Below are 25,095 nucleotides of genomic sequence, written 5' to 3'. Positions count from 1 at the left end.
CCCCTGAATAATATTACGAGAGCAGTATTTACGGGCTATTCATGCCCGTGCCACCTCTTGGGTGGCTTAGTCTTGATCAATCGAGAGCAGTACGTCCTAACCAGACGTTATATGATATCCTGAACAATTGATAAATAAAAGTAATTGCGGAACTCCAGTTATCTAATACTTATCATAAATGGTATAAAACCTTATAATAAGCCAAGGGATTTATGGATCAGTGTTTAAAGGGAATTCGGAAGTAATAATGATACAGCTGATGCCATCTGTCGGCAGACGAGAACACTATCAACTGGCTGGTCAACAGTGGCCATAAGGTACAGCTTACGCCATCTGTTGACATCAAATTACACTTATAACAAATTACCCCACAAAATACCACTAGCGCCATCTCTTTTTTTTCCAACGCACTATAAATAGCCAAACAGCAACCCATAAGGCGGGTTGTTGTGCTCGGGTAGGAGGTTCCTAGCTCCGCCCACAGATGGTATGGAGTGCATAATAAATGGCATATCATTGGTAATATTCTTTGTTGACATTCACACAACAGCCAATCACAGGAAGGGATCAGCTAAAGGCTCCATCCACTTAATAAACCATCTTTATTCAGCACACCATCCTTGCTTATGACATTCTGCTTCAACTTTAATCTACCTAAAAAGTGAAATGTTAAGTATTTAAAAGTATTACTATAGTATTAATTAAATACTGCAGGACGTAACGAGTGTTACAGAAACATGGGCTGGCTACCTAGCTTGTGACGTCTTTAGGAGGGTGTTGCCTCACACAAATAATATCGGCGATACAATGCTTCCGCCCTCTTATTTTTCTACATTATTCAGTTAGATGGAAATTTCTGTCTTGTATAAAACAGAAATTGTTGTTCTTTTGTACAACAACAAGGTTATTGTGAGCAAAAGGACGTATTTCTTATTTTGCTTTTTATTCATATAAGCGTTGGCATTCCCCGCAACAGCCAATCACAGGAAGGTATTTGTTGGAAACTCTGTCTTCAACAAAGTTGATTCCTAATGAACTCTAACAATAACAGGCTTGGGTACAAATATTACTGGGAATATGGGATAGGTGTTCACGATAATGACACGAAGTGTAAACTATGTGGTATGTTAAGGTCTCACACCCTTGCCCATTATGTTCTTGATTGTCCCTTGATTAATGTATATAGAAACACTGAGATAAGGACTGTTTCTGAGCAAATAGCCTGGATGTGTCACAACGGAAAGGTTGATGATATTCTTGAGAGATATAAGAATTTTGCACCAAGACTGTAATTTTTTGTTGAATTATCTGCATGTCTCTTGCAAATTGTCTATACAGTATACCTAGGTCATAAAAGTATTTGTGTGTACGTCTGATACCATACTACTTGTGTAAAGGAGGAAATGTATATGTTTATCTCTCAGAATGTTTGGTAATATGTTTATTGTTTGTGATGTGTGTATATGTATGTATTAACACGAAGTACTGAACGGGGTGAGAATAGCTTGAGCTACCTCATCCCTCTGTGTGTATTTTACATCAATAAACTTATTTCAATTTCAATTTCAATATATCTGACAATACGGTGTTGATGTCAGTGAAAAAAGATAAGGAGTGTAAATTATGTAGCATGCCGCACGTCCACACCTTAGAACATTATGTATTAGAGTGTCAACTTATTGATAACTATAGAAATAAGGAAATAAGCAGTGTACCACATCAAATTGTTTGGATGTGTGATAATGGTATGATAGACAGTATACTTAGGAGCTACAAGAATTTTGCCCCAAGAATGTAACAATTATATGCTGTACTTACTATATTAACCTGCAATGTTAAATGGGATTCTTGTAATGTTATTTGTCTATTTGTACTCACTGAATTTGTGCGTCCCTTGAGGGACTTGAAGTAGAGGGGGGAAGAAATAGCCTAAGCTACTCTATCCCTTTGAGATGTATTTCTTTCTTATCTCAATAAACATACTTGAACTAACAATAAATTCGTTTAATAAACGAGTATTTAGGGTCAAGCTACAGATGAACATTATAGGATAACGGTGTTTTAGCTTGCAGCTTCGTTAGACAGAATCCCTGGTCTTAATTTTAAAAATAAAGAACTAAAAAGCGTATTTTATTCCTAACTTTTCGATAAATAAATCCCAGTCTCATATTTGCGAAAATTTATGCATTGATTTTTTGGCTTAAGTTCTTATCATAATCCTTTTTGCAATCTCAACACCAGCTGGCTCGTATCTTGTAAATATCTTCGTTACTTAGCCTCAAAACCTTACATTTGTCTTACATATCCTCAACAGTAGATAAAAAAAGTAATTGCAGAATTCTAGTTACCTAATACCAGCATGGTATAAAACCTTATTATAGGCTACCTGACGTATAGATCAGTGTTTAAAGTAATAATAATACATTATTATTAATGTAATACTATTATTAAAATAATAATAACACAGCTCAGGCCATCTGTCGGCAGACGAGAACACTATCAACTGGCTGGTCAACATTGGCCAAAAGGTACAGCTTACGCCATCTGTTGATGATGATGATAAAGATTAAGCCACCCAAAAGGTGGCACGGGCATGAATAGCCCGTAAGTGGTGGCCCTTTTGAGCCATTACCAGTATCAAGAGCTGATACTGGAGATTTGTGGAGGTGCGACTGCACCCTGCGTGACGGGAGATGTCTCCCGTAATTGCCATCTGTTGACATCAAATTACACTTATAACAAATTACCCCACAAAATACCACTAACGCCATCTCTATTTTTTCCAATGCACTATAAATAGCCAAACAGCAACCCATAAGGTGGGTTGTTGTGCTCGGGTAGGAGGTTCCTAGCTCCGCCCACAGATGGTATGGGGTGCATAATAAATGGCATATCATTGGTAGAAACTCTTTGTTGACATTCACACAACAGCCAATCACAGGAAGGGATCAGCTATAGGTGCCATCCACTTAGTAAATCATCTTAGTTCAGCCCACCAGTCCTGCTTATGGAATTCTGCTTTAACTTTAATTTACCCAAAAAGTGAAGTGTTAATTATTTAAAGTGTCAATAAAGTAATAATTAAATATTGCAGGATATAACAAATGTTATATAAAAATGGGCTGGCTACCTAACTTGAGACGTTATTATTGGGGGTTGCCTTGACACAAATAATAATACGCTGCTCTGCCCTCTTATTCGAGTAAATTATTCAGTTAGATGGAGATTTCTGTCAGGTGCAAAACAGAAATTGTTGTTCTTTTTCACAACAACCTTGTTGTTGTGCACAAGGACCTATTTCTTAGTTAAAATTTTATTCATAAAAGAGTGTTGGTATTCCCCGCAACAGCCAATCACAGGAAGGTATTTCTGGAAGCTCGGCCTCCTTATGGACTCAGCACATCGCTCTAGCTCATGGCTCTCTCTTTCATCTCTTGTATATACAAACTATGACTTTTTTCGATTACTGTTATAATTAATAATATGAGATATAAAAGTTTTTACACAAAATGGCTAAATTCTGCCATTAAATTGACTTTGTCTCGTATACATACAAACATACACCAATTTATTACCATTCATCCATTAATTTCAAATGTAATGTATACTGTCTAGTTTTTTTTCCTCTCGCCATTACTTGGTGCAATATTTGAATGTTATCTATATATTTATCAATCTATCTATTATCTTGTATTTATATTTACAAATTTCTGTGCTTGGAAGAAACCCCTGCATTGAATTGGGACTAATTTATTAAATAATAATATTTAGTATTAATTAATATTTACAATTATTATTAATTACAAGTATTTATAGCTTAGTTATTTTCATGTAACTCGCAATCGTTCAAGTATGTTTATTGAGACAAGAAAAAATACATCTCAAAGGGATAGAGTAGCTTAGGCTATTTCTACCCCCCCTCTACTTCAAGTCCCTCAAGGGACGCACAAATTCAGTGATTTGTGATTTTGTGTATTTTGTCCTCGGCTACTACATGCGGCTTAAAGTTCTCTGTTGTGAAAACTTGTACTACGACTATTAAGCATATCGTCCACCATCCGTCCTTAATCCTCTATGGAAGTTAACTTTTATGTAAGTATGATGAGTAACTCTTGAGGCTGATCTTCGACTCCCGCCTCTCACTGTGTCGTCACGTCATCTGTGCTTACACACTGCAGGCTCCAGGATCCTTACTGGGGTGCCTTGCCACGTACCTTCTGGGGGTGCAGGCAGACAGGAACTCCTTCATCTGCAATATTCCAGTTGCTTTGTCGTCGACCTTTCCTCGTGTGGAGGCTTTGTACTGGTTTGGTGGTCACACGGTCGCCGCGGTAACGGGGTATCCAACCCGTCCTCTTAAAAATAGTCACTTTAGGCTCGTATGCGCACTATGGCCAAATTTATATATAAATAAATACACAAATCACAATACGCATTGCTGACGTCGTTTATCTTATGGTATAAGCTTTTCATGCCTATATTTTCTTACTCTCGGAATTAAGAAGAATAATGAAGTTGTCGAAATTCATGGTAAGGAAACTCTAGTGATTATTGAAAGGTTTATTTTCTACAACGTTTCGTTCCACTTTGGAACATCTTCAGGTAAGGAATGAATACACAAGATTGATTGATGAAGGTTAATCATCAATGAACTCGTGTTTCTGAATCAAGTTAATTCGAAATGAAATTAAGCACATTTGGTTTAAGACTTTATTGTGAACTTACAAATATATTATATAGCATTTTCCTGATTACTTCTTTGTCATATTTATTAAGAATTAAAATACTTATTTTGGTTCTGAAATAAAGTGTAAATTTATAAATAGGTATTGGACGTTTATAAATTTTTATGTGTCAGTATCAATAGCATAATTGATTAGAGAGTGCACAGGCCGGGATGAACTTGGCCTGATGATGCACGAGCCTAAAATATTTAGACAAAACTGGCCCATGATTCATCAAGAATTTACGTGATCACTTACGAAGCCTGTATATCTTTCCTCAATCATGGCAGCTGTGTATATATTTATTAATGTCTATATAAGCTCTAAAGTACTAAGAGATGCTCTATAACAATTATAATCTTGGCTTGGAAAGTTTCCAAGCTCGTAGTGTTTAATAAATACTAAGCAGCCATAAGAGAGTTAAGATGTACAGGTGTCGTAAGTGGAGACGTAAGAGCTTGGTGAATCCTGGCCTGGATCCACTCTAAGGGATGCCGAAACACTAGTATACTTAGATTTCATTTAATTAATAATACACACCCATGGAAATACATAGTATTCATAGTACACATAAGCAAGGTAGTACAGGATAAGCACACAGGAAGACAAGCATTTGTACAGGCGAGGAGCTGTCATATGACTGTCAGGTACAGGTGGCTGACAGCTGACACTTTCTGACCATCGTACACACACAAGCTGTCATATGACTGTCAGGTACAGGTGACAGGTGACACTTTCTGATTATAGTACACTGGCATGGCAAACTTTTATGTTCGCGGTAATGTTCACTTGTCCGTCTATTGACGACACAAGTGTGAGGATCAGTAGTGTTCCGTGGTGTTGTGTGTGGCGCAGCGGTAGAGCGCGCGCCCACACCTTCCCACGCAATTTGCTTTTCATAATAGGGTAAGGTAGGCACAATACAAATGGACACATCTCACACGATCCATCAGGCTGTTACAAAAGACAGCCTAGTTAACGGATTTCAATAGGGGCAGTACAAGCATGAATTTCTTGAGTTCCTGGGAAGTATCGAAGGCAATATACCGACCGCGGCGAAATTGAAATAAGTTTATTGAAGTATAAATACACAGTAAGGGATAAGGTAGCTCAAGCTGACTCAAACAGAAAACGGAACAGTACGCCACTTTTGTGAGTCGATTTCATTTCAAATTACGTCCAAATTTGGCCATAGTGCGCATACGAGCCAAAAGTGACGTTATTTTTAAGAGGACGGGTTGGATACCCCGTTACCGCGGCGACCGTGTGACCACCAAACCATAACAGTACAAAGCCTCCACACGAGGAAAGGTCGACGACAAAGCAACTGGAATATTGCAGATGAAGGAGTTCCTGTCTGCCTGCACCCCCAGAAGGTACGTGGCAAGGCACCCCAGTAAGGATCCTGGAGCCTGCAGTGTGTAAGCACAGATGACGTGACGACACAGAGAGAGGCGGGAGTCGAAGATCAGCCTCAAGCGTTACTCATCATACTTACATAAAAGTTAACTTCCATAGACGATTAAGGACGGATGGTGGACGATATGCTTAATAGTCGTAGTACAAGTTTTCACAGCAGAGAACTTTAAGCCGCATGTAGTAGCCGAGGACAAAACACTAAACACTGCTGACAACACACTGACCTTGAGAGGAGAATTCGGTACCACAACAGGACACAGCGAAGTCGTCCACAAAAGCACTACAAATGGGAGACTACGAGACCGTTCAGAAGAACCATACAAATAGTAGTGGTGTAAATGACCAGCTCGTCCTCCTAAGGTTTCCCAACGTCAAGAGACTGTCGTATTAGTCTCCTAATCCTAACCTACCAGAGGACCCAAAACAGAAAACGGGACAGTACGTCAATTTCCCTGAGGAAACCTTGGAGGGGAAAGAGTGACAGAAGTGTCTCGGAGACAAGAATTGTGCAACTGGGGTATTATATCAGCAGGTAGTATCTTGTAAGTTACATGGTCGGCGTTCAGTCCTCGATGGTCCAAGGTGTTGAGCACTGTACCTGACTGCCGTCCTCATATCCCAGCCTCTTCTCCTCATATCCCATCTCATTGTCCTCATATCCTAACCCCTTGTCCTCATATCCCATCTCCTTGTCCTCATATCCCAGCTCCTTGTCCACATATCCCAGCTCCTTGTCCACATATCCCAGCGTCTGACCTTTCATCCCAGCTCCTTGTCCTCATATCCTAACCATTTGTCCTCATATCCCAGCCCCCTTGTCCTCATATCACTTCCAAGTGCTGTCATATAAGCTTAACGCGTTCTCTAATTATCATACCTTACCGACCTTTCCCTGGACCTCGAAGGACGACTTCAAGCGACCTACCGCCAGAAAAATGGCCACAAATGCAACCTCAAAATCGACCGGTGGGTCTCAAACCTTTCTCCGTGGGGAGTGGGTGGGTCTTTCGATTAGAAAAACATGGCCGTTCCCCCAAAATGTTGGGAAACTACTATATGTACTAGGCTGTGAGTCGTTGTTAAAAGCAAGGAAGTATAAATTATTGAGGTGTGTTAGGTTGGGCAGCCTCATCCGTGTTTTGGAGTGCTCATTGATGTACTGTACAGTATATAGAAAGACGCAGATTAGTTTTCCTTAACAAATGGCGTCAAACTGCCAAAAATGGAAAGGTTGGTGACGATATCTTAGAAACAATATAAATATTTTGCGCCTACAGCGTAATTATACAGAATTATAAATACCTGCATGTATTTGTATGTATATGTATATGTATATGTATATGTGTGTGTGTGTGTACGTTCTGAATGATGTTACCTGTGTCACTGTAAAAATGAAAAAAAAAAAAAAATTAAGCTGGGAATGTGAAGTTGTGATCTGGATGATTTGTGACATCTGTGTAAATATGTGTGCTCGTCGTCTTGAACGTTTATGTAAATATGTGAAAAAGATATCTTGAACGTGGGGGGGGGAGGGGAATAGCTTCATGAGGTACCTCATCTCTGTGTGAGCGTGTGTGTGTGTGTATGTGTGTGTGTGTCCTGTGTTTCTGTACCAATAAACTAATTTCAATTTCAAGGATCCGAAATATTTAGCGGTTGTCTGAGAGGCACCTGACAATCATACAAACACACTTGACATCCACCTGACAATCATTTCACGGATATTAATCTATGTAATTCTGTTTTCCTTATTCGATGTTTATTCTCTCTCTCTCTCTCGCTTCTCTCTTCCTAGTTGATTACCTTATGTGTATATTACGCTGTATTTCCACATATCATTCTCTCGATGAATCGTCAATTATTATTAAATTGAAAAACTAGGCTAGTTGAGTTTGAACATCGACTACATGGCAGAAATCACTTCCACAAACTGGAGTGCAAGAAAATTAACAACTGCAAGAATGATGGCAAGTTGAACTCCATGTGAATTAATGAATCTGCTCCCAGTATTATATATATATATATATATATATATATATATATATATATATATATATATATATATATATATATATATATATATATATATATATATATATATATATATATATATATATATGAACTCCAATGCTCCTTTGACATGAAAACTAAATTCAGTATGGAGAGAGGAACATGGATATACAAGCAGAAGTAATAGAGTCAAATGACATTTGTCAATTTCAATTATTTAACGCTAGCTGCATCAGTGATGAGGGTGAACACAATTGGGGTTGATGGAGAACACAGGTGGGGGGGGTGAGAACACCTCACATGGGGTTAGACCCCAGCAAATAGGGATGAAAACACCATAAGTGGGGGATGTGAACACGACATGTGGGAGGTGTGAACATGACAAGTGACGTGAGAACATGACAAATGAGAATGAGAACACAAGTGGGAGCTGTGAACACCACAAGTGAAGCTGAGAACATGACAAATGGAGTGAGAACACGCAAGAACATATATAGGTGCTCCTTTTAATGTTTAGATAATTCTATATGTATATGATGTACCTAATAGCCAGGGACCAGATTCACGAAAGCACTTACGAACATGTACATTTTTTCTCAATCTTTGGCGACTTTGTTTCCAATTATTAAACAGTTAATGAGCTGCGAAGCACCGGGAGGCTGTTTATAACAATAACAACAGTTGATTGGCAAGTTTTCATGCTTGTAAACTGTTTAATTTCATTCAAATTTAAACCAAACAATCGAATCATACATAACGTATTGGAAAACTTTATCATTCCATATGAACAAAAATGTTGCATAAACGTTAAAACTTCTGTAATCAGGTCCGTGAGTGTGTTCCAGTCTGGAGAAGATCATCTTCAGGGTGTAGGATAGGACAGCATCGGCTAGGTTAGGCTAGGCTAGGGTTGGTTAGGTAGGGTTGGGTGTCCACCCAGACCATTCACTGTCCCTCCAAAGATGTCCTTGGGTGGGCAGGACAATTAGTTTTTTAGGGCGATGATAAGACATTGCATAACATTATACTGGAATAGATTTTATTTAATTTGAATTGAAACTAACACAGAAATTTGTTCAAACCTAATATAACTAAATTTAGAATAGCTAAATCGGTAATTTATGCTGTTAATATAATAATATTAATTAGAATAAACCAATTTGGAAAAGGATATATTGAAAATAACGAAAATTACTCTGCCTGTTAGGCAAATAGAGTAATGAATACTAGGCCAAGTAGTGCATTCTGGCTATTAGGTACGAGATATATATTCCTACATAAATTTACTTTCTATTAGTGGTCAAATATGACGAATGTGCCTTTTAATGATTCATATTTCATATATACTATGTCATTGACATTAGTCTTCTGCTTGCTCCTCTCTCTCTATTTCGTTCTACGTTTCACTTTAGTCTACTGCTAAATTCTCTTTATATATATATATATATATATATATATATATATATATATATATATATATATATATATATAAATATATATATATATATATATATATATATATATATATATATATATATAAATATATATATATATATATATATATATATATATATATATATATATATATATATATATATATATATATATTGTTTGTTCCATCCACTTATTTATATCCGTTTATAAATATAATTTCCATTATATTTAGCACACAGTAAATATGTCACTGCTCCAGTCTATTGTAAGAGTGTATCTCAAATGTGAAAATACTAGAGTCATGTAATGGGTTCGAACTTGCGTTCCTGAGCTCCTCTTAACACGTGCACTTCTGACTGGATTATGGTGGGCTACAAGTAGTGTGTGTGTGTATGCCTTAGGACGCCAGAAACGCGGGTTCGATCCCATTGTACGGCTTCAATATTTTATCATGGATATATCACAATCTTGTGATTTTTATTATACAGTGTCTATTTTTTGTTCCTAGTTAATGTTCCTTGCACAACAATAACTTAAAATATCCTCCTGTAAGGGTCTCTGTCTTAAACTATCACGGCATCTTGCTGAACAAGTGTCTGTCAATAATGTTCTTTTCCGTTTTCTCTCGTATTAACGCCAACTTTCTCTAGCAAAAGCTTACGTTTTCTCTCGGAAAAAGCTTACGTTTTCTCTCGGAAAAAAGCTTACGTTTTCTCTCGGAAAAAAGCTTACGTTTTCTCTTATAAAAGCTTACGTTTTCACTCGGAAAAACTTACGTTTTCTCTCACAAAAGCTTACGTTTTCTCTCACAAAAGCTTACGTTTTCTCTCACAAAAGCTTACATTTTCTCTCACAAAAGCTTACGTTTTCACTCGCAAAACCTTACGTTTTCTGTAACCAAAAAGTTTACGTTTTCTATAACAAATCCTTACATTCCCCTCACAAAAAACTTCCGTTTTCTCTCGCAAAAAAATCCTTTTCGCCATGACCATTATCTCCCAACAAAACCATCCCCCGAGTCCTATTCTCTTACATTCCACCTTTCTGCCGTGAGCCACAACATCCAGACAGAGTGCAGGTCTCTTCCCTCCCTGGCACCTGTGCCAGTGCCTGCGTGTCCGCCGGGGAGGTGGCACTATTGTCTCCTGGGGGCACACTCTCCGGTATGTCAGTCTCCTTCTACCCTTGTTGCCTTCTGCTCCTTCCTCGTTCGCTGCCTCTCCTTTCTTGTTCTCTTTCTGTTCTTTTTGCAGTCTGTAATGAGATACTTAGTGTTAAAGCTGTCTTGGATAAAAAAAGCGTCGTGAGTATATTTTTTAGTCAGGTATTTCAGTGGATTCGAACAAGACTGTGTATAATTATTCCTTTGGTATTAGTTATTTTTCTATAATTAAAGCAAGTGGCATGGAAAGTAAGGGGTTATGTGAAGTGTTAAGGGTAAACACATATTTGGGGCAGACCACAAGTGGCAATGTTGACATGATTGAAGTATGACATCTTATAGAAGGGTATAACAAAAGGGTGTACTGATAAGGTGTTATATCAACACAAAATAGAGCACGAAACATTGGATAGGTTCAGATTTAGGAAAGACCTGGGGTAAATACTGGTTCCGAAAACAAGGTTGTTGATTTATAGAACAAATTACTGTACCAGGTAACATAATAAGACGTGGGATTGATGTATTGTTTCAAGTGTAAATTAGACACACACAGACACATATATATGTGATACCTAGCCTACATTTTGGACACATTGCACCTCTTACGACCCTGAGTCAGTATTCACCAAACATTTGCGACTCCACTTATGGCACCAGTATACCTTTCTTCAATCGTGGCGACTTAGTTTGTATTAAATAATTTACGAGCTCGGAAGCGCTACGAGATTGTCTACAACAATAATAACCCTGGGTCGAGGTACCACATCGTAGCGTTTCTTAGCTCGTAAACTGTTTAATACGGATTATGCCGCCGGAGAAAGCTGCACAGATGTCGTAAGTGTACACCTAAATCCTTGACGAATCCTGACGGTACAGACAACAAAATCTTCACTCAGCCGCCTAAAAATATTGTCTTACTTCTCCTCCTCCTCCTCCTCTTTCGCTTCTTCCTCCTGTCGCTGATGTTAGTTTTGCTCCGCCTCCTGTCTGTGTCTACTACTCCACCTCCTCCACCTTGTCCTTCAATACCGTTGTGGTTATCTTCGAGGTTGATCTGGCCTAAGGTGGAGGCTCCTGCGGCCTCGACCATGCCCTGGAGGACCCTCTGCGTCACTATTTGGTGCCGGAGGTCGTTCTCCTGCTGCTTCCTGATCTGTTCCTGACGGAGTCTCTGCTTGTACTTCTTGGATTTGTAGTGGTGCTTGTTGCAGTTGTCCACATCGGTGTGATCTGCGGAAGGAACGAGGGTTTAGTGGTGTCAGTGGATCATGTGCGCCCCTGAATACATCAACACAGATGGCGCTATGGCCACCATACGCGACGGTTGCGCATTCACAGTTATTGTTTCAAGTGTAGGTGTATCGAGCTCTCCCCAGTTGGACAGCTTGTTATGAGTAGATCTGAACAGTAGTGGAGATTAAAGGGGGAGAAGAATTTTTGCATCAATTAATAAGAAGAAAGACCTGGGAGCAGACATAACCCCAATTGTAATCCCAGAAGCATACATTACGTGAGCAGGATATGTCACGAACTTGGACAAGAGAACCTTCTGGGTTCTATATACAACCTATGTCAGACCCGCTCTTGGAGATACAGCTCAGCCATGAACATCTGATAAGGCGCAAAAAACAAAAAAACTAGAAAGGTCTAAAAATTATGCAACAAGATTCGTTTTTGTGCTTAATGAAAGACTGAGGTAACTGGACCTGCCACACTGAAGAAGAATAATAGGGAGGCCACCACACACGAGTCATAGATGGCTTAGAGAGCTTCATTAGAGTTGTAAACACGTGGAATAAAGTAAACACATTGCACTAGAAAACAGAGTAATTGCATTAAACTACAACATTTTCGACAAGCGAGGCTAATTAAGGAACTGACAGATGACCGCGCGGGCACATGTACCCGAGTACATCCAGACGAGTACACCTCGGCCCCATATATACACAAAAACCAACACAATATCTTCTCGTTTCTGAAAATCTTGAGAGAAGAGCGGGTTGCTCACAGATCCAGAGCACCAATAAGCTGGAAATAACAGTTTCTCACTGCCAGGTTAGAGAGCAGCTATACAAGCCTAACGCAGCGGCTGGTTTGAATTACAGCCGGCAAAATATGCTCGAGGAACGTTTCATCAATGCTGTATCAACGTTAAATCATTGCTAAATTAACGTTTCTTCATTGTTACAACGTCATTTGGCCCGATTAGCCAGGGGTGGGGGCGAGGGGCCACTCTGACAGACGAGGAAGGTCAGTATCATGCTAATGCTCCAACAATACGGTTTTCCTCTCTCTATTTTTAACCTCGGACGTTTACCTTTGTCAGTAACGAACGCGCAAAAACCTGCTTTTATTTTGAAGCAAAACAGGTTTAAAAATAGGTTCGTGCTATCTCTTTATTGCATATAAACGAATGTTGGAATGCGAGACGACTGCAGGAGTGGTGGCCCGACTGAGGGGCAGCTAACAACCTGGTACCGCAACTGAAGCAACACAAGTCTCGTTCCGTGAATGGCAGGTAGTCGCCCAAGGCCTGCTCGACGGGCAGGCTGTGTGTGACCTTCCTGGCCTCTGCAGGCCGCCTCGGCAACCATGTCTGTAAATATACATACATACATGTATGCACAAACATATGTCGGGACGTACACACAATTCTATATGTGTTGATACGTTCGTATGTGGACATGTGTAAATGTGCAGATAAACGCAAGAACGTAGGACTAATACTAATATGTAGTGCAGCACTATGCTGCCTGTATACAGCACTATACTTCCTGTATACAGCACTATACTGCCTGTATACAGCACTATACTGCCTGTATACAGCACTATACTGACTGTATACAGCACTATACTGCATGCATACCACCACCATCACTAGACAGTTTAATTGCTTTATTAAGGACCACATCCAACCTGTGGGTTGTGGTAGTAATTGTTACAATCATATACTAGGCTCAGGTACTGGACCTCTGTGATCTCAGAGCATTTTACATTTGCGGAGAACCTGTCACTTGCTTATTATGTAGCCAAGTCATCCAGGATGGTGGAGGGGGAAGAAGTCAAAACGTGAAAGAAAGAAGTCAAAAACTCTGTGATAACATGAAACATTGGTTAACTGAGAATTATGTAAACTATATGTAATGTAGTACAGGGTATTTCCTTTGTAAATTAATGTATATATGAAATTTATACTGTATATTATTTAATAAAGAGATAATAAAAAGCTAAAAGGCAGTAGGAATGCTAGCCTACTGTTGCCACAACAGTAGGCTAGCATTCCGCTGTCAATGACATGACACTGAGACAAGCCATGTTGTCATCACCTTCACTAACAGTCGTTAAAATTCCCCCTTAAACTACCTAGACAGAGCTAACCACGTGTTTCGCTGTCTCACATACGTGGCTTCCTGTCTCTTACATTCACACGGCACAGATTTACTTAAGAGGCAAGCCTAAGCCAAGCAATAGTGCCATCTGTTGAGTCCGCGGTCTGTAATGGATGATCCATAAGACATATTTTCACCTAGCAAACTCATCAGTTCTATCATGTATTCGGAGGCCAACATGAAATGGAATCCACATGAAATGAGCGCTGTCCAAAATTAGACTAGCGTGCTCAAGTGAATCTAATTCCTCGGAAATTCATTTAATGTTTTATTATTAAATGATAGGCTATTGAAAATAGGCTACCCAGGTCCTGGCAGGCTATACAAGTCCTGGCAGGCTATACAGGTCCTGGCAGGCTATACAGGTCCTGGCAGGCTACACAGGTCCTGGCAGGTTACACGGGTCCTGGCAGGCTACACAGGTCCTGGCAGGCTACACAGGTCCTGGCAGGCTACCCAGGTCCTGGCAGGCTACACAGGTCCTTGGCAGGCTACACAGGCCCTGGCAGGCTACACAGGCCCTGGCAGGCTACACAGGCCCTGGCAGGCTACACAGGTCCTGGCAGGCTACACAGGTCCTGGCAGGCTACACAGGTCCTGGCAGGCTACACAGGTCCTGGCAGGTTACACGGGTCCTGGCAGGCTACACAGGCCTTGGCAGGCTACACAGGTCCTGGCAGGTTACACGGGTCCTGGCAGGCTACACAGGTCCTGGCAGGCTACACAGGTCCTGGCAGGCTACACAGGTCCTGGCAGGCTACACAGGTCCTGGCAGGCTACACAGGTCCTGGCAGGCTACACAGGTCCTGGCAGGCTACACAGGTCCTGGCAGGCTACCCAGGTCCTGGCAGGCTACACAGGTCCTTGGCAGGCTACACAGGTCCTGGCAGGCTACACGGGTCCTGGCAGGCTACACAGGTCCTGGCAGGCTACACGGGTCCTGGCAGGCTACACAGGTCCTGGCAGGCTACACGGGTCCTGGCAGGCTACACAGGTCCTGGCAGGCTACACAGGTCCTGGCAGGCTACCCAGGTCCTGGCAGGCTACACAGGTCCTGGCAGGCTACACAGGTCCTTGGCAGGCTACACAGGCCCTGGCAGGCTACACAGGTCCTGGCAGGCTACCCAGGTCCTGGCAGGCTACACAGGTCCTTGGCAGGCTACACAGGCCCTGGCAGGCTACACAGGTCCTGGCAGGCTACACAGGTCCTTGGCAGGCTACACAGGCCCTGGCAGGCTACACAGGCCCTGGCAGGCTACACAGGCCTTGGCAGGCTACACAGGTCCTGGCAGGCTACACAGGTCCTGGCAGGCTACACAGGTCCTGGCAGGCTACACAGGTCCTGGCAGGCTACACAGGTCCTGGCAGGCTACACAGGTCCTGGCAGGCTACCCAGGTCCTGGCAGGCTACACAGGTCCTTGGCAGGCTACACAGGCCCTGGCAGGCTACACAGGCCCTGGCAGGCTACACAGTAATAAAGTGAGCGCGCCGAACATACAGGAAAATGATGGTCACGGCATTTGGCCATATAATAAGATTAGAACAATGGCAGCGATCGTGCAACTATTCTCAATAACACTTCTCAGGTCAGTTGCCCGCTGCGTCTGTTGCTGCTGCTGCTGCTGCTTGTTCGTTCCTGCTGCTCTTGTTGTTAATACTCCTGCTCCTCCTCCTGCAAGGTTATGGAGCCTCGAGGCATGAATATCTTGTCACAACCCCCTAAGGCGCCCCGCGGAGAACAGCGCGTCGGGGCCGCGCCTACGGCCTTAGGCTATCAACTAAATCTGTCCCATTTTTTGCATGGAATCGACCAATATGTTTCAGATGCGACGGACTGGTTAAAAAAAAGCTAAAACACCGCAATATTTACGTCTTCTACGCAATGATCTCGGTAGGTTAGATGGGTTACTTGGGGTTTATATGCGTTTCTAGTTAAGGAAAAGAGTTGCATTTTTTTTTTTTACGGAGCGGCATATCATGAGAACAGCTGCATGCAGTCGTTCGTTCATATCCACAAATTCATATTATTATTGCTCACAGATCCGACGACAGATTGCTCATCTTCTCCAGTTTCAACAATCTATATGCAAATTACATCAACTAATTATCCCGTCCTTTTTTTTAGTTTTTAAATCTCCTTTGTTATGGAACGTGTTTGTGTGAGATGTGTGACGTTCCCGCGCAGACTGCTGGTGGTGGGCTGTGGTGGTGGGCTGTGGTGGTGGGGTGGGGTGGAGGGCTGGGGTAGTGGGCTGTGGTGGTGGGGTGGGGTAGGTTGTGGTGATGGGCTGTGGTGGTGGGCTGAGGTGGTGGGGTGGGGTGGAGGGCTGGGGTAGTGGGCTGTGGTGGAGGGCTGTAGTGGTAGGGTGGGGTGGTGGAGGGCTGTGGTGGTGGGCTGTGGTGGTGGGTTGTGGTGGTGGGCTGTGGTAGAGGGCTGTGGTGGGGTGCTCTTGGGGAGGAGAAGGCGGGGAGCCCAGCTGCACCTGTCCCATCCGCCCACACAGTCGCTGCTGGCGTAGTGGTAACACACTCGTCAGCCCGCCTCCCGAGGGATTACGTCTGGGTTCGAGTCCTGGCCAAGGAGGATTGTCTGGGCACCAGTCCTTAACTATGCACCCAGCAGTAATTGGGTGACTGGTGGGTCATATTCCAGGGAAACTGCAGTCCCCGTGGCGCAGTGGTAAGACAATCGCCCCGCGCATCGCGAGCGATTTGGCCTGGGTTCGTATCCTGACCGAGGAGGATTGACTAGGCGCCAATCCTTAACTGTAACCTAACCTCTGTTCACCCAGCAGTGAATGGGTACTTAGTTGTTAAACGATTTGGCGGGTCGTATTTCGGGGAAAATTAAGATTAAAGACCTGCCCGAAACGCTTTGCGTGCTAATGGCTTTCAAGAATGTAAGAACTCTTCTGTATATATATATATATATATATATATATATATATATATATATATATATATATATATATATATATATATATATATATAAGAAGCTAGTTTGTAAGGGTTGCTATGGGAAGGGAACGGTCTCAGACTGCTAACAGGAATCAGAAGTCATCTGCTCCTGTACCCACCTGTGTAAAAACTAAGTCAAGGGGGAAAATAGCACTGAAGTACAGTTCAGACGAAAATAGCCTTAGTTGGCCGGCAGGTTAGGCTTGGATGACAAAAAGAGAGTATGATTGGTTTTACACATTTATCTAGATGGAGATATATGTAGTCTTAGGCTGTAGTGTTCCACACATGCCACAATCTCCACTACAACCACGGTGATAACAATCAGCAATATCACCACAACTCCCAGTACGACAAGCAACGCTACAAGTTCCACCCCAATAGTACTACAAGCACAATCACCACCTGCCTCCATCATCCCCCTAGCCCCACACACCCCAGTCCCTCCCCCACCATATCCATTGTCGTAAACTCAGACACGAGGAACCGGTTGGGTCGTAAAGTTATTTTTAACCTTGGTGCAAAACAGAACTCTCTACCTTACGATGGACCTCGAGGTGGGTCGGGGAGAGGGTAAAGCTGACCCAGAGGGCGAGTTCCAGGCGCAAGGCTTGAGCCCTTGTTGCTCTGCGCCGTGTTCACGGGACCTCCTCCACCACACCCACTGAAGTACTAGGCTGCCTTCAGGCCGACACAACTAGGGGAACATATTCCCACCGGGGTGTTCTACACTGCATATTCGCATAATTTTATTGACTCCTGACCTAGGTGACTATCCAGCACTGGGAAGTCCCAGCACCTGCCTGTAGCAGCAGTGTGTGCTAGCCTTAAGACTTGGTAACAATAAGGTAAGCAGCCATTCCTCAGGCTGTGCTCATCTAAGCTGCGACGTATCTAGCCTATCCTCAGGCTGTGCTCGGTCAAGCTGCGGCATCTCCAGCTTATACACAGGCTGTGCTCGGTCAAGCTGCGGCATCTCCAGCTTATACACAGGCTGTGCTCGGTCAAGCTGCGGCATCTCCAGCTTATACACAGGCTGTGCTCGGTCAAGCTGCGGCATCTCCAGCTTATACACAGGCTGTGCTCGGTCAAGCTGCGGCATCTCCAGCTTATACACAGGCTGTGCTCGGTCAAGCTGCGGCATCTCCAGCTTATACACAGGCTGTGCTCGGTCAAGCTGCGGCCGTCATTATAGCGAATTCGTAAATTTTTGTTAATGTGCAATCAAATACTATTTCTTTTCAATTGTCAAATTATTCTTATATATAATAGTTTTGCGTATAGTTAGGCATATAATAGGATGTGTTTTTTTTATTTTGGTTCTATTGTAATTTATTTGCAACTCATCCCTAGGCTATGATCGTCTACACCCACACTAATTTAAAAAATGCCGTCAGCCATCTTTTTTTGGGGGGCAGTGTACTGGTATGGTATTTCCTGAATTGTAAATTTATATTGATTTTTCAATATAAATTTACTATATTATCGTTGATTATAAATATAAATTATTAAATTTATATTGATTCAATATAAATTTACTATATTATCGTTGATTATAAATATAAATTATTAAATTTATATTGATTCAATATAAATTTACTATATTATCGTCGTTGTTTATGTAAGTTTGTGACTATGTTGAATGATTAGTCGATTAGTTCTAACCACACATTCAGACCTTGACAAAGCACTCAGGAGAATGCGAAAGACTTGGTGTAATTCTTTACATAAATTTCACAAATACATAAGTGGGATTTTATCCTATTATATATAATAATTCTGTCTAAAGTATGGCCTAGGTTAGGTTAACCAGACCACACACTAGAAAGTGAAGGGACGACGACGTTTCGGTCCGTCCTGGACCATTCTCAAGTCGATAGGTTAGGTTAGTTTAGGTTCCATTGACAATGATTTTGTATGAAAGAAAAACACTATCCATGGCTCACAAATAATTACTTTGAGCTTTTTTTGAACAGTTACTGATTCTTTTCGTGTGTTCGAATTGCACCTCTAAATGCTTCACCCGTGTAGTGTTAATACAAATAACTGCCAACAGAACAAACACGTAACGTAACCTAGGCCTAACTATACACAAAATAATAGTAGACATTAATATTATAATATATTAAAGAAATAACAGTGGTTTTGTTTACAAAATTTATTCAAATTGCTGAGAACATGTTTGGGGTCGACCGCAGCATGGATGAGCATTGCCTGAAGATGGATTGTATGTAAAGTGGTTTTCATTCATAAACAGGGATGGGGCTGGCCACAACAACATTAGCAAACATTTGGCTAATCTTTATGAGGACGGCAACCCATCCTAAGGCTATGTTCGTCCCATGTGCCGCCGACCTCGCAAACACATTCCTTAATATGAACACTGTAACCAAAAACTGTGTTTTCTTCAATATAAATTAATATTAAGACATATCTTGAGATGAGGTTATCTTGAGATGATTTCGGGGCTTTTTAGTGTCCCCGCGGCCCGGTCCTCGACCAGGCCTCCACCCCCAAGAAGCAGCCCGTGACAGCTGACTAACACCCAGGTACCTATTTTACTGCTAGGTAACAGACATATTGTAATTCTGTGTATAGTTTGTTCTAGGGTGGGTAAGGTTAGGTGATTTGGTTCTGTTGGCAATTAATTGTAACGGCGTACATGAGTGAAGCATTTACAGAGGTGTGGTTTTGAATACAGGAAGCGACTGAAGCCCTGTTCAAGAAAAGTTCAGATATTGAACAGCTGTGAGTCACGTGTAATGTGTTGATCGCTCGTGAATACGAAGGAACAGCCTGTGGATGTTCTTAATACTTCCTGACTCTTCCTGTTTGCACTCTGCTTGACTAACAAGCAGAGTGCAAACAAGGACTGCAAGATGACGTCATGAACATGAGATTGCAATCGACCAAAAAAATAAGTTGGTAAGGAACAGGTATCTAGCAGTCACTGGATTAACGCAGTCACTGGATTACGCAGTCACTGGATTAACGCAGTCACTGGATTACGAAGTCACTGGATTAACGCAGTCACTGGATTACGCAGTCACTGGATTACGCAGTCACTGGATTACGCAGTCACTGGATTAACGCAGTCACTGGATTACGCAGTCACTGGATTACGCAGTCACTGGATTACGCAGTCACTGGATTAACGCAGTCACTGGATTACGCAGTCACTGGATTACGCAGTCACTGGATTAACGCAGTCACTGGATTACGCAGTCACTGGATTACGCAGTCACTGGATTACGCAGTCACTGGATTACGCAGTCACTGGATTAACGCAGTCACTGGATTACGCAGTCACTGGATTACGCAGTCACTGGATTAACGCAGTCACTGGATTAACGCAGTCACTGGATTACGCAGTCACTGGATTAACGCAGTCACTGGATTAACGCAGTCACTGGATTAACGCAGTCACTGGATTAACGCAGTCACTGGATTAACGCAGTCACTGGATTAACGCAGTCACTGGATTACGCAGTCACTGGATTACGCAGTCACTGGATTACGCAGTCACTGGATTAACGCAGTCACTGGATTACACAGTCACTGGATTACGCAGTCACTGGATTAACACAGTCACTGGATTACGCAGTCACTGGATTAACACAGTCACTGGATTAACGCAGTCACTGGATTACGCAGTCACTGGATTACACAGTCACTGGATTAACACAGTCACTGGATTAACGCAGTCACTGGATTACGCAGTCACTGGATTACGCAGACACTGGATTAACGCAGTCACTGGATTAACGCAGTCACTGGATTAACGCAGTCACTGGATTAACGCAGTCACTGGATTAACGCAGTCACTGGATTAACGCAGTCACTGGATTAACGCAGTCACTGGATTAACGCAGTCACTGGATTAACGCAGTCATTGGATTAACGCAGCCACTGGATTACGCAGTCACTGGATTAACGTAACTTAACATTAAATAAACATTAACTGGAGATATATTTCTTATTTCAACTATATGATTTTAGATTTGGATCGATAAATTACCTGAGAAAATTTGCAGAAGAAATATAATCAACTAACCAATCAACTTGACTTTCAAAAAAAAAAAAAAATACAATGATTACATATTTTTTTAAATTTCTAAAAACAATAAAATTATTTTGGCGTACAATTCCACCCAACAGCTCATTTTCCACGTTAGTCTTTATCTTAAAATACAAATTTACTTATTTGTTATATAGTAATTATCATTTTGGTCGCATAAAACAGTTAACAGTAATTATTTATATCTTATATACTTATGGCATAATGTATAAATTTCTAACCTAGCCAAGGCTTATGTTCAAAATGGTTATTTAATGAAAAATCACACAACTAATTCATCTGTAGAGTAACGATTCATATAACAGGAAACACACCACCTAACCACGTTACTTTTATGAGTGTTCCATTGCTATGTTTTAAAAATGTTGTTACAAGGTTGTAAAATGTTGTTACAATGTTTCAAAATGTTGCTATAAGGTTTTAAAAATGTTGTTACACGGTTTTAAAAATGTTGTACAAGATTTAAAAAATGTTGCCACAAGGTTTTATAAATGTTTTTACAAGGTTTTAAAAAGGTTGCTACAAGGTTTAAAAAATGTTGCTACAAGGTTTTAAGAATGTTGCTACAAGGTTTAAAAAATATTGCAACAAGGTTTGAAAAATCTACCTCCACGATATACCATCATAAAACGTTGCGGGCTACGAACAAGAGAGAACGGGTTGCCCAAGACGGGAACATGTTTTAAGAGAGCTGAAACGGCACACAACAGCAAATAATGAAGCCTATACGCCGTAGGCATGAGGGGGGCATGAATGTTGTGTGGTGGTGGTGGTGGGAAGTAGGGGACGGCATATGAGAAGTGTTGGACGGGGTGTGAGGCATTTAGAGAGGTCGAGCCAGCCTCAGTGGGACCTCACTAAGGTCACTGTTAGATAAGGTTATCACTCCCTTCTCCCAAACACCTGGTTAGAGGGATCAGATAGACGGATGGTAGTGGGATCCGTCCGTCTGATGGAAGATGGATGGTAGTGGCCTACATACGCCAGGGAGGCAGGAGTCAGGAAGTATTAAGGAACAGGTACCCAAGCCGAGCCGGCATGCAGGGGTGCCAAGGCTCCTGGCGTGGTCTTGAAAGGTCCACAGGAAGGAAAGCCAAGGTCTACCTCGACGGATCATTTCCAGGGGACCCCTCGAGGAGGAGGAGTGCCGAGTCCCACCACCCTTATGAGTGCCATTGCTAATGATCAATTACCGGAAGGAGGTCAACAAGATGTGAAGAGAGTGGATCTGTGGACGTAATATGTTAACTACGTGTTTCTAGAGAGGAATTAAGAAATGTAACGTATAAGATGCAGATCACCAGGCCAAGCACCACCAATTACATGATGAATAAAGAATTAGATGCAGACATGATCACCACATACATAATCCTCAAGGTAGTAGAGATGGTATATGAGCAAGGGGACGAAGATGGAAACAAAGTACTGAGTCTCAGAGACATGACAGATACAGCTGTAGTGCCACAGTGTTAAGTGTCATAATGGGCATGTGCCAAGGAGTGATTTGGGGGGGGGGTCTCCATACACAGTTTCAAAGGTAGATATGATAGAGCCCAATAGGCTCAGGAACCTGTACACCAGTTGATTGACGGTTGAGAGGCGGGACCAAAGAGCCAAAGTTCAACCCCCGCAAGCTCAACCCTAGATGAGTACACACACTTTTCCATGCCCGTACACACTCCAACGAATGCACACACACACACACACACACACACACACACACACACACACACACACACACACACACACACACACACACACACACACACACACACACACACACACCCTTTAGGAAGTGATGTGGTGGAGGCTGACTCCATACACAGTTTCAAGTGTAGATATGACAGAGCCCGATAGGCTCAGGAATCTGTACACCTGTTGATTGACGGTTGAGAGGCGGGACCAAAGAGCCAGAGCTCAACCCCCGCAAACACAACTAGGTGAGTACACACACACACACACACACACATACAAACACACACACACACACACTCCCACGCACGTACACACACACACACACATACAAACACACACACACACACTCTCCCACGCACGTACACACACACTCCCATGGACGTACACTCACAACCTCGTGTTGAATAGTGGCAAAAAAGACATTCTAGTTCGCAGCGGACTCCCACGCGAAACCCGACCACCAGTTATGTACGCTAAAAATAGAGGTAGTTTGACCTTTTTTGTCATGGTTGCCTCGGCTGGTTTACCCATGACCTGGTATACCGTCAAGCATCTATCGACGAAACCTGTGTATCTTTTCAACAGGCATGGCAGGTTTTGGTTACAATTATAAGAGTTAATTGCAAGTTTGGAAACTTTATATATCAAGGTTATATAAATAATCTTCAAATGGGTTTTACGAAGTTATTTAAAACCTTGAAGCATTACGAAGTTATTTAAAACCCCGAAGCACTACGAGGTTATTTAAAACCTTGAAGCATTACGAAGTTATTTAAAACCTTGAAGCATTACGAAGTTATTTAAAACCTTGAAGCATTACGAAGTTATTTAAAACCTTGAAGCATTACGAAGTTATTTAAAACCTTGAAGCATTACGAAGTTATTTAAAACCTTGAAGCATTACGAAGTTATTTAAAACCTTGAAGCATTACGAAGTTATTTAAAACCTTGAAGCATTACGAAGTTATTTAAAACCTTGAAGCATTACGAAGTTATTTAAAACCTTGAAGCATTACGAAGTTATTTAAAACCTTGAAGCATTACGAAGTTATTTAAAACCTTGAAGCATTACGAAGTTATTTAAAACCTTGAAGCATTACGAAGTTATTTAAAACCTTGAAGCATTACGAAGTTATTTAAAACCTTGAAGCATTACGAAGTTATTTAAAACCTTGAAGCATTACGAAGTTATTTAAAACCTTGAAGCATTACGAAGTTATTTAAAACCTTGAAGCACTACGAAGTTATTTAAAACCTTGAAGCATTACGAAGTTATTTAAAACCTTGAAGCACTACGAAGTTATTTAAAACCTTGAAGCATTACGAAGTTATTTAAAACCTTGAAGCATTACGAAGTTATTTAAAACCCCGAAGCACTACGAAGTTATTTAAAACCCCGAGGCACTACGAAGTTATTTAAAACCCCGAAGCACTACGAAGTTATTTAAAACCCCGAAGCACTACGAAGTTATTTAAAACCCCGAAGCACTACGAGGTTTAAGTAACCTTGTAGTGCTTGGGAACTTATAAATTACTAAATAAATAGTAACGAAGCTACCCTGGTTGTTGAAAGATGAAACAAAAGAAAATGAGTGAGATGTTAATGTGAGCATTTAATACAATAATGAAACAATTTGCATGTGTTCCTTGTGTACATATTTACACGTCTAATATGTTATACTCCCCTGTTGAACCTGAAAGGGAGCCGGTCGGCCGAGCGGACAGCACGCTGGACTTGTGATCCTGTGGTCCTGGGGTCGATCCCAGGCGCCGGCGAGAAACAATGGGCAGAGTTTCTTTCACTCTATGCCCCTGTTACCTAGCAGTAAAATAGGTACCTGGGTGATAGTCAGCTGTCATGGGCTGCTTCCTGGGGGTGGAGGCCTGGTCGAGGACCGGGCCGCGGGGACACTAAAAAGCCCCGAAATCATCTCAAGATAACCTCACACAGGTAGCCAAGATTCCCCCCCCCCCACTCCTCCGCCTCTCTACCATCTAAGACTTTGGTGAGTGAACTTGTAAAATTGACGCATTTGGTGTAGTGTTGTGTAATTTTCAGGGGCAGTTATCTTGAGGTTATCTTGAGATGATTTCGGGGCTTTTTAGTGTCCCCGCGGCCCGGTCCTCGACCAGGCCTCCACCCCCAGGAAGCAGCCCGTGACAGCTGACTAACACCCAGGTACCTATTTTACTGCTAGGTAACAGGGGCATAGGATGATAGAAAC

The 25,095-nt window shown here is 41.8% G+C and overlaps 1 protein-coding gene across 4 annotated transcripts in view; it reads right to left on the bottom strand.

Moving 5' to 3' along the window:
- Positions 1–9,740: 9,740 nt before the first annotated feature.
- Fs (Follistatin) overlaps positions 9,741–25,095 on the bottom strand; it is a 147,272-nt gene continuing 131,917 nt past the window's right edge. For 3 of the 4 annotated variants that reach the window (XM_069309996.1, XM_069309994.1, XM_069309995.1), the window contains exons 7-8: positions 11,668–11,979; positions 9,741–10,841 (exon numbers count right to left, since the gene is read on the bottom strand). In XM_069309996.1, the coding sequence (XP_069166097.1) occupies positions 10,756–10,841; positions 11,668–11,979 (398 nt within the window). In that variant the 3' untranslated portion in view covers positions 9,741–10,755. The remainder of the gene's footprint in view (positions 10,842–11,667; positions 11,980–25,095) is intronic. The other variant, XM_069309997.1, reaches the window with a different exon arrangement.

The sequence above is a fragment of the Procambarus clarkii genome, chromosome 66 (genome assembly GCF_040958095.1).
Source record: "Procambarus clarkii isolate CNS0578487 chromosome 66, FALCON_Pclarkii_2.0, whole genome shotgun sequence".
Lineage (NCBI taxonomy): Eukaryota > Metazoa > Arthropoda > Malacostraca > Decapoda > Cambaridae > Procambarus > Procambarus clarkii.
This window is presented reverse-complemented; position numbering and strand designations above follow the sequence as displayed.